Source organism: Bufo gargarizans, chromosome 9 (genome assembly GCF_014858855.1).
Source record: "Bufo gargarizans isolate SCDJY-AF-19 chromosome 9, ASM1485885v1, whole genome shotgun sequence".
Taxonomy (NCBI): domain Eukaryota; kingdom Metazoa; phylum Chordata; class Amphibia; order Anura; family Bufonidae; genus Bufo; species Bufo gargarizans.
In genome coordinates, this window is record NC_058088.1 from 39,496,882 (window position 1) to 39,520,496 (window position 23,615).

Consider the following 23,615-nt stretch of genomic DNA (forward strand, 5'->3'; position numbering starts at 1 on the left):
TACTGATATCAGCACTGTACATAGCAGTGACATCTACTGATATGTGCACTGTATATAGCAGTAATAACTACTGATATCAGCACTGTATATAGCAGTGACATCTACTGATATCAGCACTGTACATAGCAGTGACATGTACTGATATCAGCACTGTACATAGCAGTGACATGTACTGATATCAGCACTGTACATAGCAGTGACATGTACTGATATCAGCACTGTAGATAGCAGTGACATCTACTGATATCAACACTGTGGATAGCAGTGACATCTACAGAAATCAGCACTGTATATAGCAGTAATGCCTACAGATATCAGCAATGTATATAGCAGTAACACCTATTGATATCAGCACTGTATATAAAAGTAATACCTACAGATATCACCACCATATATAGCAGTGATACCTACTGATATCAGCACTGTATATAGCACTGATACATATCGATATAAGCACTGTATATAGCAGTGATATCTACTGACATCAGCACTGGATATAGCAATAACAACTCTTGATATCAGCACTGTATATAGCAGTGATACATATTGATATCGGCACTGTATATAGCAGTGACACCTATTGATATCAGCACTGTATATAGCAGTAATACCTACTGATATCAGCACTGTATATAGCAGTAACACCTATTGATATCAGCAATGTATATAGCGGTGATGGATATTGATATCAGCACTGTATATAGCAGTAACACCTATTGAGTTGACATCAGCACTGTATATAGCAGTAACACCTATTGAGTTGACATCAGCACTGTATATAGCAGTAACACCTATTGAGTTGACATCAGCACTGTATATAGCAGTAACACATATTGAGTTGACATCCGCACTGTATATAGCAGTAACACCTATTGAGTTGACATCAACACTGTATATAGCAGTAACACCTATTGAGTTGACATCAGCACTGTATATAGCAGTGACACCTAATGATGTATGGAAAACTTTCCTACAGATCTATCCCCCCATACATTATGGTCAGTGGCTATACCTGCAGTACAATGAACCCAGGAACAGATGCCTTTTGTGCTCAAAGTGTTCTCTAGCACAGATAGCTACAGAGAGGAGTCACTCACCTCAGAGGTCTCATCTTGATCTCCTTCTTGTTGTCCACCACTGCAGGGACACAGTTGGTCAGTTCTGTCCAGTCTGCATGCAGCCCACAGCTCCATCCAGTAGAGAATCTGGAGAACAACCAGGTCTCTTTCTTGCCTGGTCTATGGCAAGTGCACTTCTTCTGGCCAGCCTTACACTCGCAAGGTTGCTCCAGACGTATGTTCCTGACCAGGTGGCGACCAAACGTGGTGCCACCGGTCTTCTGGATGTGTAAGAACACAATGAGATCGTCCCCGTTGATGTTAAAGTCCACCTTCCTCAGCAGGTCGTCCACGGTGAAATTGAATTTGGGCACAAATTTGGCAGGGCTCTCATCTTCAGCCCAGTAGGGGTCCACCAATGATGAGCTGAAAGCTTGCAGCCTGAGCTGCTGGCATTCAGTGCCTGGGCAAACATACTGCAAGACGATCACAGCAAACAGAAAGACTATGACCAGGGCCAGGAGCAGCTTGTTGGACTTGTCATCCATGTTCTTGGTGCCGATGAAGACCCAAGATCATTACGACAAAAGCTTGGTCTACAAAGGGGGCTGTGAAGATGTAAGAGGAGTCTGCTTCATGGCTCCACAGACTGAATCCCTTTATCCTTTCTTCCCAGCAATCCAAGCGTTCAATGCTCTCTACAATAATACACAAGACTGGAGAGAGAGGCAGCCAAGTGCACACCCCTATGCCTCACACCTCTCCCATGCACTGCCTCCTCCTCTGTGCTCTTCTATAGGAGAGACCTCCCCACACTTACCAGACAGCCCCCTGCCTAATGGAGCTCCAGCCCACTGTCTGCTCAGCCTGGGTGCTGCAAGGGGAGAGCTGCTGGACTGCTGAACAGCTCCACTACAGAGAGTTTGCTTCCCACAGTTTCCAAAATGCAGTAACAGTAACACTGGAAATAGATAGATAGGTAGATAGATAATAGATAGATAGATAGATAGATAGATAGATAATATATAGATAATAGATAGATAGATAATAGATAGATAGATAATAGATAGATAGATAATAGATAGATAGATAATAGATAGATAGATAGATAGATAGATAGATAGATAGATAATAGATAGATAATAGATAGATAGATAATAGATAGATAATAGATAATAGATAGATAATAGATAGATAGATAGATAGATAATAGATAGATAATAGATAGATAGATAATAGATAGATAGATAATAGATAGATAGATAATAGATAGATAGATAATAGATAGATAATAGATAGATAATAGATAGATAATAGATAGATAGATAATAGATAGATAGATAATAGATAGATAGATAGATAGATAGATAATAGATAGATAATAGATAGATAATAGATAGATAGATAATAGATAGATAGATAATAGATAGATAGATAGATAATAGATAGATAATAGATAGATAGATAATAGATAGATAATAGATAGATAGATAGATAGATAATAGATAGATAATAGATAGATAGATAATAGATAGAGGGATAATAGATAGATAGATAATAGATAGATAGATAGATAGATAATAGATAGATAATAGATAGATAATAGATAGATAGATAGATAGATAATAGATAGATAGATAATAGATAGATAATAGATAGATAGATAATATGCAGATTATATAGAAGAAAGAAAGAAAAATAAGAAAAATAGAATATATGCAGATTATAGATTAAAAAAACAACAGATAGATCTTCTTTCACACTTGCGTTTTGCCTGATCCGGCAGGGATCAGCAAACACGCTTCCGTTAGGGTACTTTCACACTTGCGGTAGCCTTTTCCGGCAGGCTGTCTCGGCGGGGGAACAGCCTGCCGGATCCGTGCTACTGCAAATCCACCGTGCCGCCGGATGTCCGCTTCGGCCCCATTCACTGTAATGCGGATGGTCCGGCTGCAGCATGACAAACATGCCGAGCGGCGGCCAGAATAAAACTACAGTGTTCTGCGGTTTTTGGAAGGTCGCTTCTCGGCATGTTTGCCGTGCTGCGGCCGGACCTCTGGCCCACCCCAATTATAGTGAATGGGGCCGGAGCGGACCTCCGGCAGCACTTTGCACTTGCGGTAGCAGCCTTACTGATAATACAACCGGCAGCATCTGTTATGAACGGATACGGTTATATTATCTGTAAAATAGCAATGACCGATTCGGCATGAACACCACTGAAAGTCAAAGGGGGACGGATCCGTTTTCTATTGTGTCAGATTGTGTTAGAGTTCAACGGATCCGCCCCCATTGACTTGCATTGTGGGATGCCGTTTTGCTCCACATCCCATGACGGAAAGAAAACCGCAGCTTGCTCTCCGGGTATGGGAATGCAATCAAAGGAACGGAATGCATTTTGGAGCTCTCCGTTCTATTCAGTTACGTTTTGTCCCCATTGACAATGAATGGGGACAAAACGGAAGTGTTTTTGTCTGGTGTTGAGAGCCTCTACCGGATATCAATACCGGAAAAGTTAAATGCAAGTGGGAAAGTAGCCTAAGATAGATAGATACTGGTCTCACCAGTTACTCTTATAGCATATTTGCTTATCTTTATTTATTTGCCTCTCTAATACTATTTCTTTCCTTCTTTCCTCTATATAATCTATTGTATATATCATCCCATTTCTTTCTTGTCTGAGACTGAGGGCTATCGTGAAAGGACCAAAGAAAAGTTCATCTCACCTTTGTTGCTTCACCCAGACTGCTAGGTACACAGAAAACCCGGAGCAGAGCAGATGGACATGCAAGATAAAGTGATACAGATAAAATCCAAGCTGTAGCAGAAATGTCTAGTGCTCACCCCCAGCATAGGTTGGTTTGTGCTCAAGCCCCCTTAAGATGGCTGCTGCGGTTCTTACATACAGTTTCCCTCCTGACATCAGCAGTAAGGAGGGACTGGCTTTTGATGCTCTTTTAAGGTGGGTATGCTCCTCCACCACTTTACATCCGCTCCTGCACCATGTCAGTTCAGTCCCCATGACAGCTCAACTTGGGGACTGCTTATTTATGCAAGATGGTGATCTGAATAGATTATCAATTTAAATTTAAATACATAGTAAATAAAAAATGACCAGATAATACTATATGAAATACATAGTGATATAAAAAAAACAGGGTCAGTCATGTTCCATGTAATTCTCTGGCCATAGTATCCAAATATGTGCCCCTGCCCTTTATAGGGAACATGTAGATTGTAATTAAGACTGATTTATTACTGACTGGAGTTTCTTTAAGATGGTGTGAATGTCAGTGGGGTGAATTATCACATGATGGCTCTTTATAAGATAATTCCAATGTGATTGTGGTTGATCTCACTGATATTAAATGGGATTTTTTAGGTTTTATAAAGTTTGCTCAAGGTCCAATATTTCTCCTTCCTGATGAACCCAGTGTAATATGCGGCAGGCGAGGCGGCACTTGTGTTCTCCTTCGAGGCGGGCCCCCAGCCACCTCCCCTGTTTGACCTGATTCCCCCTCCCGCTGGCGGCGCCTGGGCACAGGGAGATGAGCGCTTCCATTGTGGAAGCGCTCATCTCCAGTCATCTGTATCGCCGTCCTCAGGACAGCGATACAGATGCCTGCCTGTGCAGCGGTAGGAGAGGGAGAGGCGTGTCCCTTTCCCTTCCTCTGATAGGCTGCCGCCTGAGCCATACAGCGTGGGACACAGGCCAGAAGAGGCCTGCATCGCAACACTGACATGGAGGTAAGCATGTGTTTTTTTATTTTTTTTTAATTATGTACAATACTTTTACTGGCGGGGGCTGTTATTACTGGCAAAGGGGGGGCTGTTATTACTGGCAAAGGGGGGCTGTTATTACTGGCAAAGGGGGGCTGTTATTACTGGCAAAGGGGGGGCTGTTATTACTGGCAAAGGGGGGGCTGTTATTACTGGCAAAGGGGGGGCTGTTATTACTGGCAAAGGGGGGGCTGTTATCACTGGCACAGAGGGGCTGTTATTACTGGGGGCTGTTATTACTGACACAGAGGGGCTGTTATTACTGGGGGCTGTTATTACTGACACAGAGGGGCTCTTATTACTGGGGGCTGTTATTATTACTGGGGGCTGTTATTACTGGCAAATGGGGGGCTGTTATTACTGGCAAAGGGGGGCTGTTATTACTGGCAAAGGGGGGCTGTTATTACTGGCAAAGGGGGGGCTGTTATTACTGGCAAAGGGGGGGCTGTTATTACTGACACAGAGGGGCTGTTATTACTGGGGGCTGTTATTACTGACACAGAGGGGCTCTTATTACTGGGGGCTGTTATTACTGGCACAGAGGGGCTCTTATTACTGGGGGCTGTTATTACTGGCACAGAGGGGCTCTTATTACTGGGGGCTGTTATTACTGACACAGAGGGGCTCTTATTACTGGGGGCTGTTATTACTGACACAGAGGGGCTCTTGTTACTGGGGGCTGTTATTACTGGCACAGAGGGGCTCTTATTACTGGGGGCTGTTATTACTGACACAGAGGGGCTCTTATTACTGGGGGCTGTTATTACTGGCACAGAGGGGCTCTTATTACTGGGGGCTGTTATTACTGGCACAGAGGGGCTCTTATTACTGGGGGCTGTTATTACTGGCCCAGAGGGGCTCTTATTACTGGGGGCTGTTATTACTGGGGGCTGTTATTACTGGCACAGGAGGGCTGTTATTACTGGGGGCTGCTATTACTGGCACAGGGGGGCTGCTATTACTGGCATAGGGGGCTATTATTACTGGCACAGGGGGGGGGCTGTTAATACTGGCACATGATTGGGGGCACTATAGGGGCATCTACTGAGGCCACAAAGAAGGGGTATTTTATATGGGCTCTCTGTACAGTACAATTGTATACTGGGACACATGGTGGGTACTATGGGGAAGGGGGGAGAGGAGTACTATGGGGTCATCTACGGGGGGCACTAAGAAGGGGTATTTTATACTTGCAAATTATGGGGGACACTAAGGGCATCTACTGGAGCATTTTATACTGGTACATTATGGGGGGCACTAGGAGGAAGGAGGAATCACTTTTTATTAGATTTTTTTGGGAGGTGAATCCAGATTTTTTTTTTCCTATTACGTTGTTTATTAAAAGGGATAACTACTTTTATATTTTATTGGTACAGGCATTTTGGGAAGCAGATATACTAATGATATTTATATTTTTATTGATTGTTTTATTAGCAAAATGGAGACTGTGGGGTATTTGAATTATTGTATATTTTTAACTTTGTTCACATGTGATCATCTGATTGCTTGTAAAATAGACTGCAGTGGTTTACTATTGCAGTCTATGGAAGAATCAGTGTGCTCCTATCGAGCCACACAGAAGCCGAGCGGGCGTTATTATTACCAAACCGACAGCTGCCGTAGATGTATTTTTTTGCTGTCTGTGAATGGAATTCTTCATGCAATGCAATCTGACAGCAGCATGTTATAGAGCACTGAGCAGGAGAAGCTGAGTGGATAGATGTATTTTTTTATGGGAAAAGATTCAATAAAATGTGTAAAAAATGGCCTGCGAAATCCGAAAGGTGCACTTTGGAATACGTGCCCCTTTGCCCACCTTGGCATCAAAAAAGTGTCACACATCTGGTATCGCCGTACTCAGGAGAAGTTGGGGAATGTGTTTTGGGGTGTCATTTTACATATACCCATGCTGGGTTAGAGAAATATCTTGGCAAAAGACAACTTTTCCCATTTTTTTATACAAAGTTGGCATTTGACCAAGATATTTTTCTCACCCAGCATGGGTATATGTAAAATGACACCCCAAAACACATTCCCCAACTTCTCCTGAGTACGGCGATACCAGATGTGTGACACTTTTTTGCAGCCAAGGTGGGCAAAGGGGCACATATTCCAAAGTGCACCTTTCGGATTTCGCAGGCCATTTTTTACACATTTTGATTGCAAAGTTCTTCTCACACATTTGGGCCCCTAAATTGCCAGGGCAGTATAACTACGCCACAAGTGACCACATTTTGGAAAGAAGACACCCCAAGGTATTCCGTGAGGGGCATGGCGAGTTCCTAGAATTTTTTTATTTTTTGTCGCAAGTTAGTGGAATATGAGACTTTGTAAGGAAAAAAGGAAAAAAAAGAAAAATCATCATTTTCCGCTAACTTGTGACAAAAAATAAAAAATTCTAGGAACTCGACGTGCCCCTCACGGAATGTCTGATTTTTACGGATCCATGGATACATGGATCGGATCCGCAAAACACATGCGGACGTCTGAATGGAGCCTTACAGGGGGGTGATCAATGACAGGGGGGCGATCACCCATATAGACTCCCTGATCACCTCCATCATTGATCACCCCCCTGGTAAGGCTCCATTCAGACGTCCGCATGATTTTTAAGGATCCATGGATACATGGATCGGATCCGCAAAACACATGCGGACGTCTGAATGGAGCCTTACAGGGGGGTGATCAATGACAGGGGGGCGATCACCCATATAGACTCCCTGATCACCTCCATCATTGATCACCCCCCTGGTAAGGCTCCATTCAGACGTCCGCATGATTTTTAAGGATCCATGGATACATGGATCGGATCCGCAAAACACATGCGGACGTCTGAATGAAGCCTTACAGGGGGGTGATCAATGACAGGGGGTGATCAGGGAGTGTATATGGGTGATCACCCCCTGTCATTGATCACCCCCCTGGTAAGGCTCCATTCAGACGTCCGCATGATTTTTACGGATCCATGGATACATGGATCGGATCCGCAAAACACATGCGGACGTCTGAATGGAGCCTTACAGGGGGGTGATCAATGACAGGGGGTGATCAGGGAGTGTATATGGGTGATCACCCCCTGTCATTGATCACCCCCCTGGTAAGGCTCCATTCAGACGTCCGCATGATTTTTACGGATCCATGGATACATGGATCGGATCCGCAAAACACATGCGGACGTCTGAATGGAGCCTTACAGGGGGGTGATCAATGACAGGGGGTGATCAGGGAGTGTATATGGGTGATCACCCCCTGTCATTGATCACCCCCTGTAAGGCTCCATTCAGACGTCCGCATGATTTTTACGGATACATGGATACATGGATCGGATCCGCAAAACACATGCGGACGTCTGAATGGAGCCTTACAGGGGGGTGATCAATGACAGGGGGTGATCAGGGAGTGTATATGGGATGATCACCCCCCTGTAAGGCTCCATTCAGACGTCCGCATGTGTTTTGCGGATCCGATCCATGTATCCATGGATCCGTAAAAATCATACGGACGTCTGAATGGAGCCTTGCAGGGGGGTGATCAATGACAGGGGGGTGATCAATGACAGGGGGTGATCAGAGAATCTATATGGGTGATCACCCGCCTGTCATTGATCACCCCCCTGTAAGGCTCCATTCAGACGTCCGTATGTGTTTTGCGGATCTGATCCATGTATCTGTGGATACGTAAAAATCATACGGACGTCTGAACGGAGCCTGACAGGGGGGTGATCAATGACAGGGGGTGATCAATGACAGGGGGGTGATCAGGGAGTTTATATGGGGTGATCAGGGGTTTATAAGGGGTTAATAAGTGACGGGGGGGGTGTAGTGTAGTGTTTGGTGCGACTTCACTGACCTACCTGTGTCCTCTGGTGGTCGATCCTAACAAAAGGGACCACCAGAGGACCAGGTAGTAGGTATATTAGACGCTGTTATCAAAACAGCGTCTAATATACCTTTAGGGGTTAAAAAAAATCACATCTCCAGCCTGCCAGCGAGCGATCGCCGCTGGCAGGCTGGAGATCCACTCGCTTACCTTCTGTTCCTGTGAGCGCGCGCGCCAGCGTGCGCGCGTTCACAGGAAATCTCGGGTATCGCGAGATGACGCGCCGATGCGTCCAGGAGGAACAAATCAACCACCTCCCGGACGCATCGGCGCGTTAGGCGGTCGGGAGGTGGTTAAAGTGGCCTCGTCTTTCTGGTTTAAAGGCTATTCAACGTTTCCTGGGGTTCGCCAACTACTACCACCAGTTTGTGTCACACTTCTCTTCTTTGACAGCCCCATCTCAGCCTTGATGTATAAAGGCCAAATCTAAAAAATTGGACTGCTTAGGCTGAATCAGCCTTTCAAGCCTTGAAACAGGCCTTCTCTGCGGTTCCAGTACTCCATCGTCCTGATGCCAGTAAGCAATTTTCCTTGGAGGTGCATGCATTGTCTATTGGAACTAGGGCAGTGCTTTCACAAAGATCTCCCTCAGATGTGGCTTCTTATCTAGGGCCTTCTCCACTCCTGACCACAACTACTCGATTGGGGACAGAGAGTTGTTGGACATCAAGATGGCATTGGAGGAATAGCGATACCTTCTGGAAGGAGCAAGTCATCCTGTAGTGATCTATACCGACCACAAGAACCTCACCTACCTACAGTCTGCACAGAGACTTAATCCTCGACAAGCTTGATTCCCTGTACTTTGCTTGTTTTGATTTAGTTCTTTACTTTCGTGCTGCAGATAAAAACGTCAAAGCAGATGCTCTTTCTGGATCCTTTGATTCCACAGACCAGGAGGAGGCGCCTTTAGCTTCTTGTCCATCCTGTACACAAAATAAAACTCCAAAACAACGTCCAGCCGGCCTTCTGCTTCCTCTTCCTGTTCCTGAGGTTCCCTGGCAACAAATAGCCATGGACTTTATCACGGATCTACCAATTTCCTCCGGTTGTTCTGTAATTTGGGTAGTGGTTGACCACTTCTCTAAAATGGCACATTTCGTTCCTCTGCCCGGACTTCCTTCTGCTCCCTAACTGGCATCAAAATTTATCAAGCACATATTTCGTCTCCATGGCTTCCCACTCCGTATTGGGTCCGATAGAGGAGTACAGTTCACGTCTAAATTCTGGAGAGCTCTCTGTAAGCTATTAAACATATCTCTGGACTTCTCGTCAGCAGATCATCCTCAATCCACGGTCAAGTGGAGCGTGTCAATCAAATTCTTATACTCACAACACTAATAAGGGATATTTAGGAAATAAAACTTAGCTTTTAATAAATTAGATCTAAAAATAATTCAGCACACTACGAATATACAAACAAAAAAGGAACAATCTTACCAGTATGGCGAAAGTGTAATCAATGTGACGCCTGACCGGATTGATGGAACAGCGTATGTAAAAGTCTGGATCACAATGCTGTCGCGGGTCATAGAGAAAAGCAGACGGAGCCAAAAAAATTAAGGAGGGGAAGGGTTGATGATACAATAGTGTGTATCCTATCCCTATCTTGCCCTATTTGGGACTATTAAGCCCTAATTAACCTCCTAATACAGAGTCTTCGCCCCGACAAGAGCGGCCCCTTCCGGAACCTCACCCTATTATATAATCCCTTTAAGACCCTATCAGGGAGAAGGGAAGGTTGAACTAGACCCTACCTAGCAAAAGACTAAAACTGGTCTAAAGTCGGGGTCAGATGTCTACAAAATCTTTCTCCCGATGCGTTTCATCATAATAAGTTACCCCAGAATCATCAGGGGACTGGGGATATAAAAAAAAGGGAAAATACACATATATAAATATATTTAAGTGGTCACTTAGAACTGGGGCGGGTCAGTGGTCCTATTCCCTCCCCATAGCAAATAAGCCAAATGTTAATTTTACCTGTTACAATCTTTGTGGCTACAAAGTTTACTGATATGTGGATAATATTACGCGCCACTACCTGTCGGTTCCGGGGCACCTGCTGACGTCCCCGGAAAGAGCTTCCGGGAGCTCAGGACGGCCCAAGCCAGTTACGTCACAGCAGGGGGCGTGTACACGGCGCGTGAGCGGCGTCAGCGCTGCTAGGCAACCAAGCCAGTGCTGGTACCTGCAGCAGCCAACGCGTCTCCGCGCATCTTGTTCAAGTGAGGAAATGGTATGCGCCAGCCTCCGTATATATAAGATAGAAAACCACACTTAGTGACATATAATGGGAAAACTTCTCATGGTGGACATGAAATAATCTCACCTAAGGAAGAGGCAAGATGATTACAGTATAACTATAGGACATAATCCCATGCACTAATTATACTTTATATTTAATATTTTACAAAGATTCTGGCCAGGGGGTCTATATATAAAGTATATTAGCCAATGGTAGGATCACAAAAAGCAGCCAAAATTAAGCTGCTAATTTAGTCCACACAGACTCGCAGTCTGCAGTTTGAAGATCCACCAAGCTTCCCTCTGCAGGATCCTTTTATCCCAGTCCCCCTATCTCGCTGGACAGGGGATCTTTTCAACACAAACAAAGTGGATAGATTTTGTGTTGCCCCATGTCATTCCACTACATGTCTGGCGACTGTGGTGTCCCTTTCATTTCGGATGTCCCCAATATGCTCTCCAGTACATTGCACAGTTCCCTGCGCGTCTTGCCCACATCTTGGATGCCACAACAGCATGGGATCAAGTAAATAACTCCCATTGTACAGCAATGTATGAAATCCCAGATCCTGTAGCTGACTTAATTTACATTACTCTTAAAATATTTACTTTTTACAATGTAATCACAAAATGCACATTTTCCACACCGATAACATCCTAGTATGTGGCTACTAAGCCAGCTATTTAGATCTTTTCTCTGATGTACCAGTTGGTCCCTCACATTCCTCCCCCTTCTGTATGTAATCGAGGGTTGAGGGCCTATATGACATTACTCAAATCTGGATCCATCAAAAGGATATCCCAGTGCTTGGTGATGGTTTCCTTCACCTGTCTGTGCGTAGTGTCAAAGGTCCCTAGTAAGGAGTTTGTGGCCGTGGGTTTTCTGTAAATCGTAGTTGATATACCACCCTCCTCCGATCTACTAATGAGTAAGAAAGGGAGTCTATCCTTAGTGATTTCAAAAGTGAATCTGAGATTTATAGAATTCACATTTAAGCATCTTACAAAATCACCGAAGTCTGCTCTGGACCCACTCCACATGACCAAAATATCATCAATGAAGCGGATCTAGAAGACAATGTTGGAGGTACCTGCAAGGGGAACATCCCCAAAAACCAGTGTCTCCTCCCACCATCCCAGGAGCAAATTTGCATATGATTGCGCACAAGAACTGCCTATTGCAGTGCCCCTGAGCTGGTGGTAGAAATGTCCATTAAAAAGGGAATAATTTCTGGTAAGAACAAATTCCAATAGTTCTCTCACAAATATATTGTGTGACCCGGGCCTTCGGGAAGTGTTCAATTTCTCCCAGTCCACTCTCATATCCCAGCCATCATATGCAAATTTGCTCCTGGGCTGGTGGGAGGAGACACTGGTTTTTGGGAATGTTTCCCTTAGAAGTACTTCCAACATTGTCCTTTGGACCTGCTTCATTGATGACATTTTTGTCATGTGGAGTGGGTCCAGAGGAGACTTCGGTAATTTGGGATGGAGGAGTAAAGGGCCTCAACATTAGTAGATGCAAGCCACCAATCCTCCTCCAAGGTGATCCCCTCAAGTCGCAACAAGAGGTCCCCTGTGTCTTAGATCCCCTTGTTACTTCTTGAGAGGATCACCTTGGAGGAGGATTGGTGGCTCGAATCTATTGATGTTGAGGCCCTTTACTTCTCCATTCCACGTGAGAGTCGGCTGGGAACAATTGAGCACTTCCTGAAGGCACGTGGCCAACAGTTGTTGTCCCACAATATATTTGTGAGAGAACTATTGGAATTTTTTCTTACCAGAAATTATTTCCTTTTTGATGGACATTTCTACCACCAGCTCAGGAACACTGCAATGGGCAGTTCTTGCGCGCCATCATATGCAAATTTGCTCCTGGGATGGTGGGAGGAGACACTGTTTTTTGGGGATGTTCCCCTTACAGGTACTTTCAACATTGTCCTCTGGACCTGCTTCATTGATGACATTTTGGTAAAGTGGAGTGGGTCCAGAGGAGACTTCGGAGATTTTGTACGACGCTTAAATGTGAATTCTATAAATCTCAGATTCACTTTTGAAATCACTAAGGATAGACTCCCTTTCTTGGACATACTCATTAGTAGATCGGAGGGGGGTGGTATATCAACTACGATTTACAGAAAACCCACGGCCACAAAACTGTTGAAAGCAAGTGATAGAAATGAGTACCCTCAAAAGCTAATTAGGCTCATAAGGACCTTTGACACTACGCACAGACGGGTGAAGGAAACCATCGCCAAGCACTGGGATATCCTTTTGATGGATCCAGGTTTGAGTGATGTCATAGGCCCTCAACCCTCGATTACATGCAGAAGGGGGAGAAGTTTGAGGAACAAACTGGTACACAGCCACTTTGAGGCGGGATCAGAAAAATACCTAAATAGCTGGCTTAGTAGGATGTTATACAGTACAGACCAAAAGTTTGGACACACCTTCTCATTCAAAGAGTTTTCTTTATTTTCATGAGTATGAAAATTGTAGATTCACACTGAAGGCATCAAAACTATGAATTAACACATGTGGAATTATATACATAACAAAAAAGTGTGAAACAACTTAAAATATGTAATATTCTAGGTACTTCAAAGTAGCCACCTTTTGCTTTGATTACTGCTTTGCACACTCTTGGCATTCTCTTGATGAGCTTCAAGAGGTAGTCACCTGAAATGGTCTTCCAACAGTCTTGAAGGAGTTCCCAGAGATGCTTAGCACTTGTTGGCCCTTTTGCCTTCACTCTGCGGTCAAGCTCACCTCAAACCATCTCGATTGGGTTCAGGTCCGGTGACTATGGAGGCCAGGTCACCTGGCACAGCACTCCATCACTCTCCTTCATGGTCAAATAGCCCTTACACAGCCTGGAGGTGTGTTTGGGGTCATTGTCCTGTTGAAAAATAAATGATGGTCCAACTAAACGCAAACCGGATGGAATAGCATGCCGCTGCAAGATGCTGTGGTAGCCATACTGGTTCAGTATGCCTTCAATTTTGAATAAATCCCCAACAGTGTCACCAGCAAAGCACCCCTACACCATCACACCTCCTCCTCCATGCTTCACAGTGGGAACCAGGCATGTAGAGTCCATCCGTTCACCTTTTCTGCATCGCACAAAAACACGGTGGTTGGAACCAAAGATCTCAAATTTGGACTCATCAGACCAAAGCACAGAATTCCACTGGTCTAATGTCCATTCCTTGTGTTCTTTAGCCCAAACAAGTCTCTTCTGCTTGTTGCCTGTCCTTAGCAGTGGTTTCCTAGCAGATATTCTACCATGAAGACCTGATTCACACAGTCTCCTCTTAACAGTTGTTCTAGAGATGTGTCTGCTGATAGAACTCTGTGTGGCATTGACCTGGTCTCTAATCTGAGCTGCTGTTAACCTGATGAGCTGCTGGTGACTCGGATGAACTTATCCTCCGCAGCAGAGGTGACTCTTGGTCATCCTTTCCTGGTGCGGTCCGCATGTGAGCCAGTTTCTTTGTAGCGCTTGATGGTGTTTGTGACTGCACTTGGGGACACTTTCAAAGTTTTCCCAATTTTTCAGACCGACTGACCTTCATTTCTTAAAGTAATGATGGCCACTAGTTTTTCTTTACTTAGCTGCTTTTTTCTTGCCATAATACAAATTCTAACAGTCTATCCACCTGACTTCTCCACAACGCAACTGATCGTCCCAACCCCATTTATAAGGCAAGAAATGCCACTTATTAAACCTGACAGGGCACACCTGTGAAGTGAAAACCATTTCAGGTGACTACCTCTTGAAGCTCATCAAGAGAATGCCAAGAGTGTGCAAAGCAGTATTCAAAGCAAAAGGTGGCTACTTTGAAGAACCTAGAATATGACATATTTTCAGTTGTTTCACACTTTTTTGTTATTTATATAATTCCACATGTGTTAATTCATAGTTTTGATGCCTTCAGTGTGAATCTACAATTTTCATAGTCATGAAAATAAAGAAAACTCTTTGAATGAGAAGGTGTGTCCAAACTTTTGGTCTGTACTGTAGGTGTGGGAAATGTGCATTTTGTGATTACATTGTAAAAAAAAAATATTTTAAGAGCAATGCAAATGAAGTCAGCTACAGGATCCGGGAGTTATTTACTTGATCACATGCTGTTGTGGCATCCAATATGTGGGCAAGACACGCAGTGAACTGCGCAGACGTATTGGATAGCATGTTGAGGACATCTGAAATGAAAGGGACACTACAGTCGCCAGACATGTAGTGGAATCACATGGGCGCAACATGAAATCTATCCACTTTGTTGGTGTTAAAAAGATCCCGAGAGGGGGGGGGGGGGGGCTCGGATAAAAGGATCCTGCAGAGGGAAGCTTGGTGGATCTTTAAACTGCAGACTGCGAGTCCGTATAGACTAAATGAACAGCTTAATTTTGGCTGCTTTTTGCGATCCTACCATTGGCTAATATATATATACACCCCCTGGCCAGAATCTTTGTAAACTATTAAATATAAAGTATAATTAGTGCATGGGATTATGTCTTATAGTTATACTGTAATCATCTTGCCTCTTTCTTAGGTGAGATTCTTTCATGTCCACCATGGGAAGTTTTCCCATTAAATGTCCTTGAGTGTGGTTTTCTATCTTATCTATATGGAGGCTGGCGCATACCGTTTCCTCACTTGAACAAGATGTGCGGAGCGGCGTCGTCTGCTGCAGGTACCAGTGCTGGATTGGTTGCACACCCCCTGCCGCAACGTAACTGGCCCGGGCCGTCCTGCACTCCCGGAAGTTCTTTCCGGTGACGTCAGCAGGCGCCCCAGAACCGACAGGTAGTGGCGCGTAATAGTGGATCTATTTAAAGCAGCATGTTGACATGCTCAATGGCCGCCGCATATGAGTAAACTTTTCAGCCACAAAGATTCAAACAGGTAAAACGAACGTTTGGCTTATCTGCTATGGGGAGGGAATAGGACTACTGGCTCGCCCCCGTTCTAAGTGACCTCTTTAACCACCTCCGGACCGCCTAACGCAGATCTGCGGTCCGGAGGTGGCAGCTCTGCGCAGACTCACGCATATATGCGTCATCTCGCGAGAGCCGTGATTTCCTGTGAACGCGCGCACACAGGCGCGCGCGCTCACAGGAACGGAAGGTAAGCGAGTGGATCTCCAGCCTGCCAGCGGCGATCGCTCGCTGGCAGGCTGGAGATGTGATTTTTTTAACCCCTAACAGGTATATTAGACGCTGTTTTGATAACAGCGTCTAATATACCTGCTACCTGGTCCTCTGGGTGTCCCTTTTGTTTGGATCGACCACCAGAGGACTCAGGCAGCTCAGTAAAGTAGCACCAAACACCACTACACTACACTACACCCCCCCTGTCACTTATTAACCCTTTATGAACCACTGATCACCCCTGATCACCCCAATAAACTCCCTGATCACCCCCCTGTCATTGATCACCCCCCTGTCATTGATCACCCCCCTGTAAGGCTCCATTCAGAGGTCCGTATGATTTTTACGGATCCACGGATACATGGATCGGATCCGCAAAACGCATACGGACGTCTGAATGGAGCCTTACAGGGGGGTGATCAATGACAAGGGGGTGATCACCCATATACAGGGAGTGCAGAATTATTAGGCAAATTAGTATTTTGACCACATCATCCTCTTTATGCATGTTGTCTTACTCCAAGCTGTATAGGCTCGAAAGCCTACTACCAATTAAGCATATTAGGTGATGTGCATCTCTGTAATGAGAAGGGGTGTGGTCTAATGACATCAACACCCTATATCAGGTGTGCATAATTATTAGGCAACTTCCTTTCCTTTGGCAAAATGGGTCAAAAGAAGGACTTGACATGCTCAGAAAAGTCAAAAATAGTGAGATATCTTGCAGAGGGATGCAGCACTCTTAAAATTGCAAAGCTTCTGAAGCGTGATCATCGAACAATCAAGCGTTTCATTCAAAATAGTCAACAGGGTTGCAAGAAGCGTGTGGAAAAACCAAGGCGCAAAATAACTGCCCATGAACTGAGAAAAGTCAAGCGTGCAGCTGCCAAGATGCCACTTGCCACCAGTTTGGCCATATTTCAGAGCTGCAACATCACTGGAGTGCCCAAAAGCACAAGGTGTGCAATACTCAGAGACATGGCCAAGGTAAGAAAGGCTGAAAGACGACCATCACTGAACAAGACACACAAGCTGAAACGTCAAGACTGGGCCAAGAAATATCTCAAGACTGATTTTTCTAAGGTTTTATGGACTGATGAAATGAGAGTGAGTCTTGATGGGCCAGATGGATGGGCCCGTGGCTGGATTGGTAAAGGGCAGAGAGCTCCAGTCCGACTCAGACGCCAGCAAGGTGGAGGTGGAGTACTGGTTTGGGCTGGTATCATCAAAGATGAGCTTGTGGGGCCTTTTCGGGTTGAGGATGGAGTCAAGCTCAACTCCCAGTCCTACTGCCAGTTTTTGGAAGACACCTTCTTCAAGCAGTGGTACAGGAAGAAGTCTGCATCCTTCAAGAAAAACATGATTTTCATGCAGGACAATGCTCCATCACACGCGTCCAAGTACTCCACAGCGTGGCTGGCAAGAAAGGGTATAAAAGAAGAAAATCTAATGACATGGCCTCCTTGTTCACCTGATCTGAACCCCATTGAGAACCTGTGGTCCATCATCAAATGTGAGATTTACAAGGAGGGAAAACAGTACACCTCTCTGAACAGTGTCTGGGAGGCTGTGGTTGCTGCTGCACGCAATGTTGATGGTGAACAGATCAAAACACTGACAGAATCCATGGATGGCAGGCTTTTGAGTGTCCTTGCAAAGAAAGGTGGCTATATTGGTCACTGATTTGTTTTTGTTTTGTTTTTGAATGTCAGAAATGTATATTTGTGAATGTTGAGATGTTATATTAGTTTCACTGGTAAAAATAAATATTTGAAATGGGTATTTGTTTTTTGTTAAGTTGCCTAATAATTATGCACAGTAATAGTCACCTGCACACACAGATATCCCCCTAAAATAGCTAAAACTAAAAACAAACTAAAAACTACTTCCAAAAATATTCAGCTTTGATATTAATGAGTTTTTTGGGTTCATTGAGAACATAGTTGTTGTTCAATAATAAAATTAATCCTCAAAAATACAACTTGCCTAATAATTCTGCACTCCCTGTAGATTCCCTGATCACCCCCTGTCATTGATCACCCCCCTGTCATTGATCACCCCCCTGTAAGGCTCCATTCAGACGTCCGTATGATTTTTACGGATCCACTGATACATGGATCGGATCCTCAAAACACATGCGGACGTCTGAATGGAGCCTTACAGGGGGGTGATCAATGACAGAGGGGTGATCACCCATATAGACTCCCTGATCACCTCCGTCATTGATCACCCCCCTGTAAGGCTCCATTCAGACATCCGTATGATTTTTACGGATCCACTGATACATGGATCGGATCCGCAAAACACATGCGGACGTCTGAATGGAGTCTTACAGGGGGGTGATCAATGACAGGGGGGTAATCACCCATATAGACTCCCTGATCACCCCCCTGTCAATGATCACCCCCCTGTAAGGCTCCATTCAGACGTCCGTATGCGTTTTGCGGATCCGATCCATGTATCCGTGGATCCGTAAAAAATCATACGGACGTCTGAATGGAGCCTTACAGGGGGGTGATCACCCATATAGACTCCCTGATCACCCCCCTGTCATTGATCACCCCCCTGTAAGGCTCCATTCAGACGTCCGTATGCGTTTTGCGGATCCGATCCATGTATCCGTGGATCCGTAAAAAATCATACGGACGTCTGAATGGAGCCTTACAGGGGGGTGATCACCCATATAGACTCCCTGATCACCCCCCTGTCATTGATCACCCCCCTGTAAGGCTCCATTCAGACGTCCGTATGCGTTTTGCGGATCCGATCCATGTATCCGTGGATCCGTAAAAAATCATATGGACGTCTGAATGGAGCCTTACAGGGGAGTGATCAATGACGGGGGGTGATCCATGACAGGGGGGTGATCACCCCATATAGACTCCCTGATCACCCCCCTGTCATTGATCACCCCCTGTAAGGCTCCATTCAGACGTCCGTATGCGTTTTGCGGATCCGATCCATGTATCCGTGGATCCGTAAAAAATCATACGGACGTCTGAATGGAGCCTTACAGGGGGGTGATCAATGACAGGGGGGTGATCACCCCATATAAACTCCCTGATCACCCCCCTGTCATTGATCACCCCCTGTAAGGCTCCATTCAGACATTTTTTTGGGCACAAGTTAGCGGAAATTTGTTTTTGTTTATGTTTTTTCTTACAAAGTCTCATATTCCACTAACTTGTGTCAAAAAATAAAATCTCACATGAACTCACCATACCCCTCACGGAATCTAAATGCGTAAAATCTTTTAGACATTTATATTCCAGACTTCTTCTCACGCTTTAGGACCCCTAAAATGCCAGGGCAGTATAAATACCCCACATGTGACCCCATTTCGGAAAGAAGACACCCCAAGGTATTCCGTGAGGGGCATATTGAGTCCATGAAAGATTGAAATTTTTGTCCCAAGTTAGCGGAAAGGGAGACTTTGTGAGAAAATACAAAAAAAATCAATTTCCGCTAACTTGTGCCAAAAAAAAAAATTTGAGGAACTCGCCATGCCTCTCACGGAATACCTTGGGGTGTCTTCTTTCCAAAATGGGGTCACATGTGGGGTATTTATACTGCCCTGGCATGTTAGGGGCCCGAAAGCGTGAGAAGAAGTCTGGGATCCAAATGTCTAAAAATGCCCTCCTAAAAGGAATTTGGGCCGCTTTGCGCATCTAGGCTGCAAAAAAGTGTCACACATGTGGTATCGCCGTACTCAGGAGAAGTTGGGGAATGTGTTTTGGGGTGTCATTTTACATATACCCATGCTGGGTGAGATAAATATCTTGGTCAAATGCCAACTTTGTATAAAAAATTTGGAAAAGTTGTCTTTTGCCAAGATATTTCTCTCACCCAGCATTGGTATATGTAAAATGACACCCCAAAACACATTCCCCAACTTCTCCTGAGTACGGCGATACCACATGTGTGACACTTTATTGCAGCCTAGGTGGGCAAAGGGGCACATATTCCAAAGTGCACCTTTCGGATTTCGCAGGCCATTTTTTACACATTTTGATTGCAAAGTCCTTCTCACACATTTGGGCCCCTAAATTGCCAGGGCAGTATAACTACGCCACAAGTGACCCCATTTTGGAAAGAAGACACCCCAAGGTATTCCGTGAGGGGCATGGCGAGTTCCCAGAATTTTTTTTTTTGTCGCAAGTTAGTGGAATATGAGACTTTGTAAGAAAAAAAAAAAAAAAAAAATCAGCATTTTCCGCTAACTTGTGACAAAAAATAAAAAGTTCTATGAACTCACTATGCCCATCAGCGAATACCTTAGGGTGTCTACTTTCCGAAATGGGGTAATTTGTGGGGTTTTTCTACTGTCTGGGCATTGTAGAACCTCAGGAAACATGACAGGTGCTCAGAAAGTCAGAGCTGCTTCAAAAAGCGGAAATTCACATTTTTGTACCATAGTTTGTAAACGCTATAACTTTTACCCAAACCATTTTTTTTTTGCCCAAACATTTTTTTTTTTTATCAAAGACATGTAGAACAATAAATTTAGCGAAAAATGTATATATGAATGTCGTTTTTCTTTCCAAAATTTTACAGCTGAAAGTGAAAAATGTCATTTTTTTGCAAAAAAAATCGTTAAATTTTGATTAATAACAAAAAAGTAAAAATGTCAGCAGCAATAAAATACCACCAAATGAAAGCTCTATTAGTGAGAAGAAAAGGAGGTAAAATTCATTTGGGTGGTAAGTTGCATGACCGAGCAATAAACTGTGAAAGTAGTGTAGTGCAGAAGTGTAAAAAGTGGCCTGGTCATTAAGGGGGTTTTAGCTAGCGGGGTTAAAGTGGTTAATATATGTTTTTATATATGTGTATTTTCCCATTTTTAGATTCCCGATCGCCTGATGATTCTTATTATAATGAAACGCGTTGGAAGAACAATTTTGCAGACATCTGACCTTGGCTTTAGCCCAGTTTAAGTCTTTTGCTAGGTAGGGTCTAGTTAGACCTTCCCTTCTCCCTGATAGGATCTTTTAGGGATTATATAATAGGGCGATAGGCAAGATAGGGATAGGATACACACTATTGTATCATTAACCCCCCCTCTCCTTTATTATTTTTTGGCTCCGTCGGCGTTCCTCTATGACCCGGGACAGCATTGTGACCCAGACTTTTACGTACGCTGTTCCATCAATCCTGTTAGACAGCATTGTGAGTTACACTTTCGCCATGCTGGTAAGATTGTTCCTTTTTTGTTTGTTTATTCGTAGTGTGCTGAATTATTTTTAGATCTAATTTATTAAAAGATAAGTTTTATTTCCTAAATATCCCTTATTAGTGTTGTGAGTATTCGAATTCCAAGGGAGTTGTATAGATTGCCATGATATTGACAATTTATATTTATATTATTCTTACTAACTTTTTGCGTCACTTTACTAACAGTCATCACGACAGCTGGGTCAAACTATTGCCTTGGGCTGAGTTTTCGTACAACAATCATGTCTTCTAAGAAATCGCCATTTTTGGTTGTTTATGGCTAACAACCGAATATCTCACTCCCGGTGTCTTCTTCTTCCGGTATCCCTGATGCAGATGCCACCTCAAGAGATTTCTTTTAAATTTGGGAGGAGTCCAGGGGAGCTCTGAAAAAGGCTTCTGTGCTCATGAAGGAGCCCGCTGATAAAAGACACAGAGATTCGCCTAAGTTCCGTGGCTTGCTTCTAAATACATCCGTCTCAAATTACCTCTTACAAATTGGGCCCATGCTTCATCGGTTCATTTAAAGTTCTTGAGCAAATCAACGATGTTTCCTACAGACTTGAAAGGGTTGCCCAGGTTCAGAGCTGAACCAGGACATACCCTTATTTTCACCCAGGTAGCCCCCCTGAGGCTAGCATCAGAGCATCTCCTGCTCCGATGCGCTCCCTGCCCTGTGCTAGATCGCGCAGGGCAAGGGCTCTTCTGTTTATCATAAAATACTGCTGGGCGGAAACTTCCACCAGGCAGTGTGTTCGGTGACGTCACCGGCTCTGATGGGCGGGCTTTAGCGCTGCCCTAGCCGCTTTACTGGCTAGGGCAGCGCTAAATCCCGCCCATCGGTGCCAGTGACGTCACCGGGCTTCTTGGCAGCCCCATGGAGAGCCCCGGTACTTTACGGGATAGCCAAAAAATGCCTTTGCCCTGTGCGATTTATGAACTGCTCCAATGCTCAAGTCATGGAGGCTTCTAGGGGGAAAATGGAGGTATTTCCGGGTTCAGCTCGGAACCCGGAGAACCCATTTAAGCTGCCGGCCTCTGTCCGGGTAGTGAATTCATTCTACTACCTTCCCTGTTGAAACCTGTCATCCTGAATCATTTTTTCAAGAAATCTGTCTCTGTTCCTGTTGCGGTGAGTGATGAGAACATCTATGAGGTAAAAGCTATTCTGGGGATGAAGAAGAGTAGAGGACAAGCCTGCTTCTGCTGGATTAGAAGGGGTTTGGCCCTGAGAAAAGATCTTGGGAACCCAGGGAAAACATCACCGCACCTCTTCTTCCAAAAAAACTCTTATCCAGGACCAGGCCTGAGAAGAAGGGGCATATGGGGGGGTGGTACTGTTATCTCAGTGGTCCGTGCTGATGCTGCTGCCCCTAACCGTGGGCAAAGGCGCCGGGCTCCCTCTTTCCCTGCCAACATGCGCCATGCTAACAAGCGCAGGCAGCAGATAGCTTAACTATGGTATCTGTTTTCCATGCCAGAGTTTTCTTCCAGCTGGAGACTTGCACTGGTGTTTGAGCTTGCATAGGTGTGTCTCTCTTCACCTATGAAGCAGCACATACACACCCTCTGTCTCACCAGCCTATGGCTGGATTGCAGGAGGTATTTAAAGGAGCTTCCTACCACAGGAAGATGCCTGAGCAACCTCATGGTTTTAGCTTGTCTATCTCCAAGTGCTAAGGTGTCTCTCTTGTCTGCTTCGCTGTGTAACCGACCTTGCTTATTGACCTCTTTGACTTTGCCTGTTTGCCGCCTGCCTCGGACTTCATTTATGAACTTTGCTTGTTTTCCACCTGCCCCTGACCTCAGATCTCGTTTATATACTTTGTTTGTTTACCTCCTGGCCACGCAAGTCCACTTGGTGCTTGCACCGAGTACTCTGACCCCCTGGTCAGCTGCCACTGACTCTGGGACTGCTTTGGAGTAGCAACTACCCTAACGGCCCAAGCCTTTTCTCACCATCCAAGGCTCTAGTTAGGACCAGGTAGTGGCTTAGTTACGCCCCTCCAGAGTATACCCAGTCAGTGGCGCAGGGGGTCCACACCTGCTTGAATAAAACTGGTGACCACCCACTAGCTTACTGAGAGCTAAAAATTAGCGATAGAGACTTCAGAGGGGAAATCGGTGAAATGCAAGTCATATAGTGGACACATATAGTGTTATTCTTTATGTACACACGGCAGAATACCGTGTACCAGGCCTGCAAGGCACAGTTATGAACCCATTTATTCCAGAAGTACTGCATGTTCCTCCCTAAGAACAAAACTCTACGCAAAGGTGCAACTA

General features: G+C 44.7%; 1 protein-coding gene across 1 annotated transcript in view; it reads right to left on the reverse strand.

The window, feature by feature from the left end:
* HS6ST2 (heparan sulfate 6-O-sulfotransferase 2) overlaps positions 1–1,789 on the reverse strand; it is a 370,860-nt gene extending 369,071 nt beyond the window's left edge. The window contains exon 1 of the mRNA XM_044306120.1: positions 1,098–1,789. Coding sequence (XP_044162055.1) covers positions 1,098–1,606 — 509 coding nt within the window. The 5' untranslated portion in view covers positions 1,607–1,789. The remainder of the gene's footprint in view (positions 1–1,097) is intronic.
* Between the last annotated feature and the right edge of the window lie 21,826 nt (positions 1,790–23,615).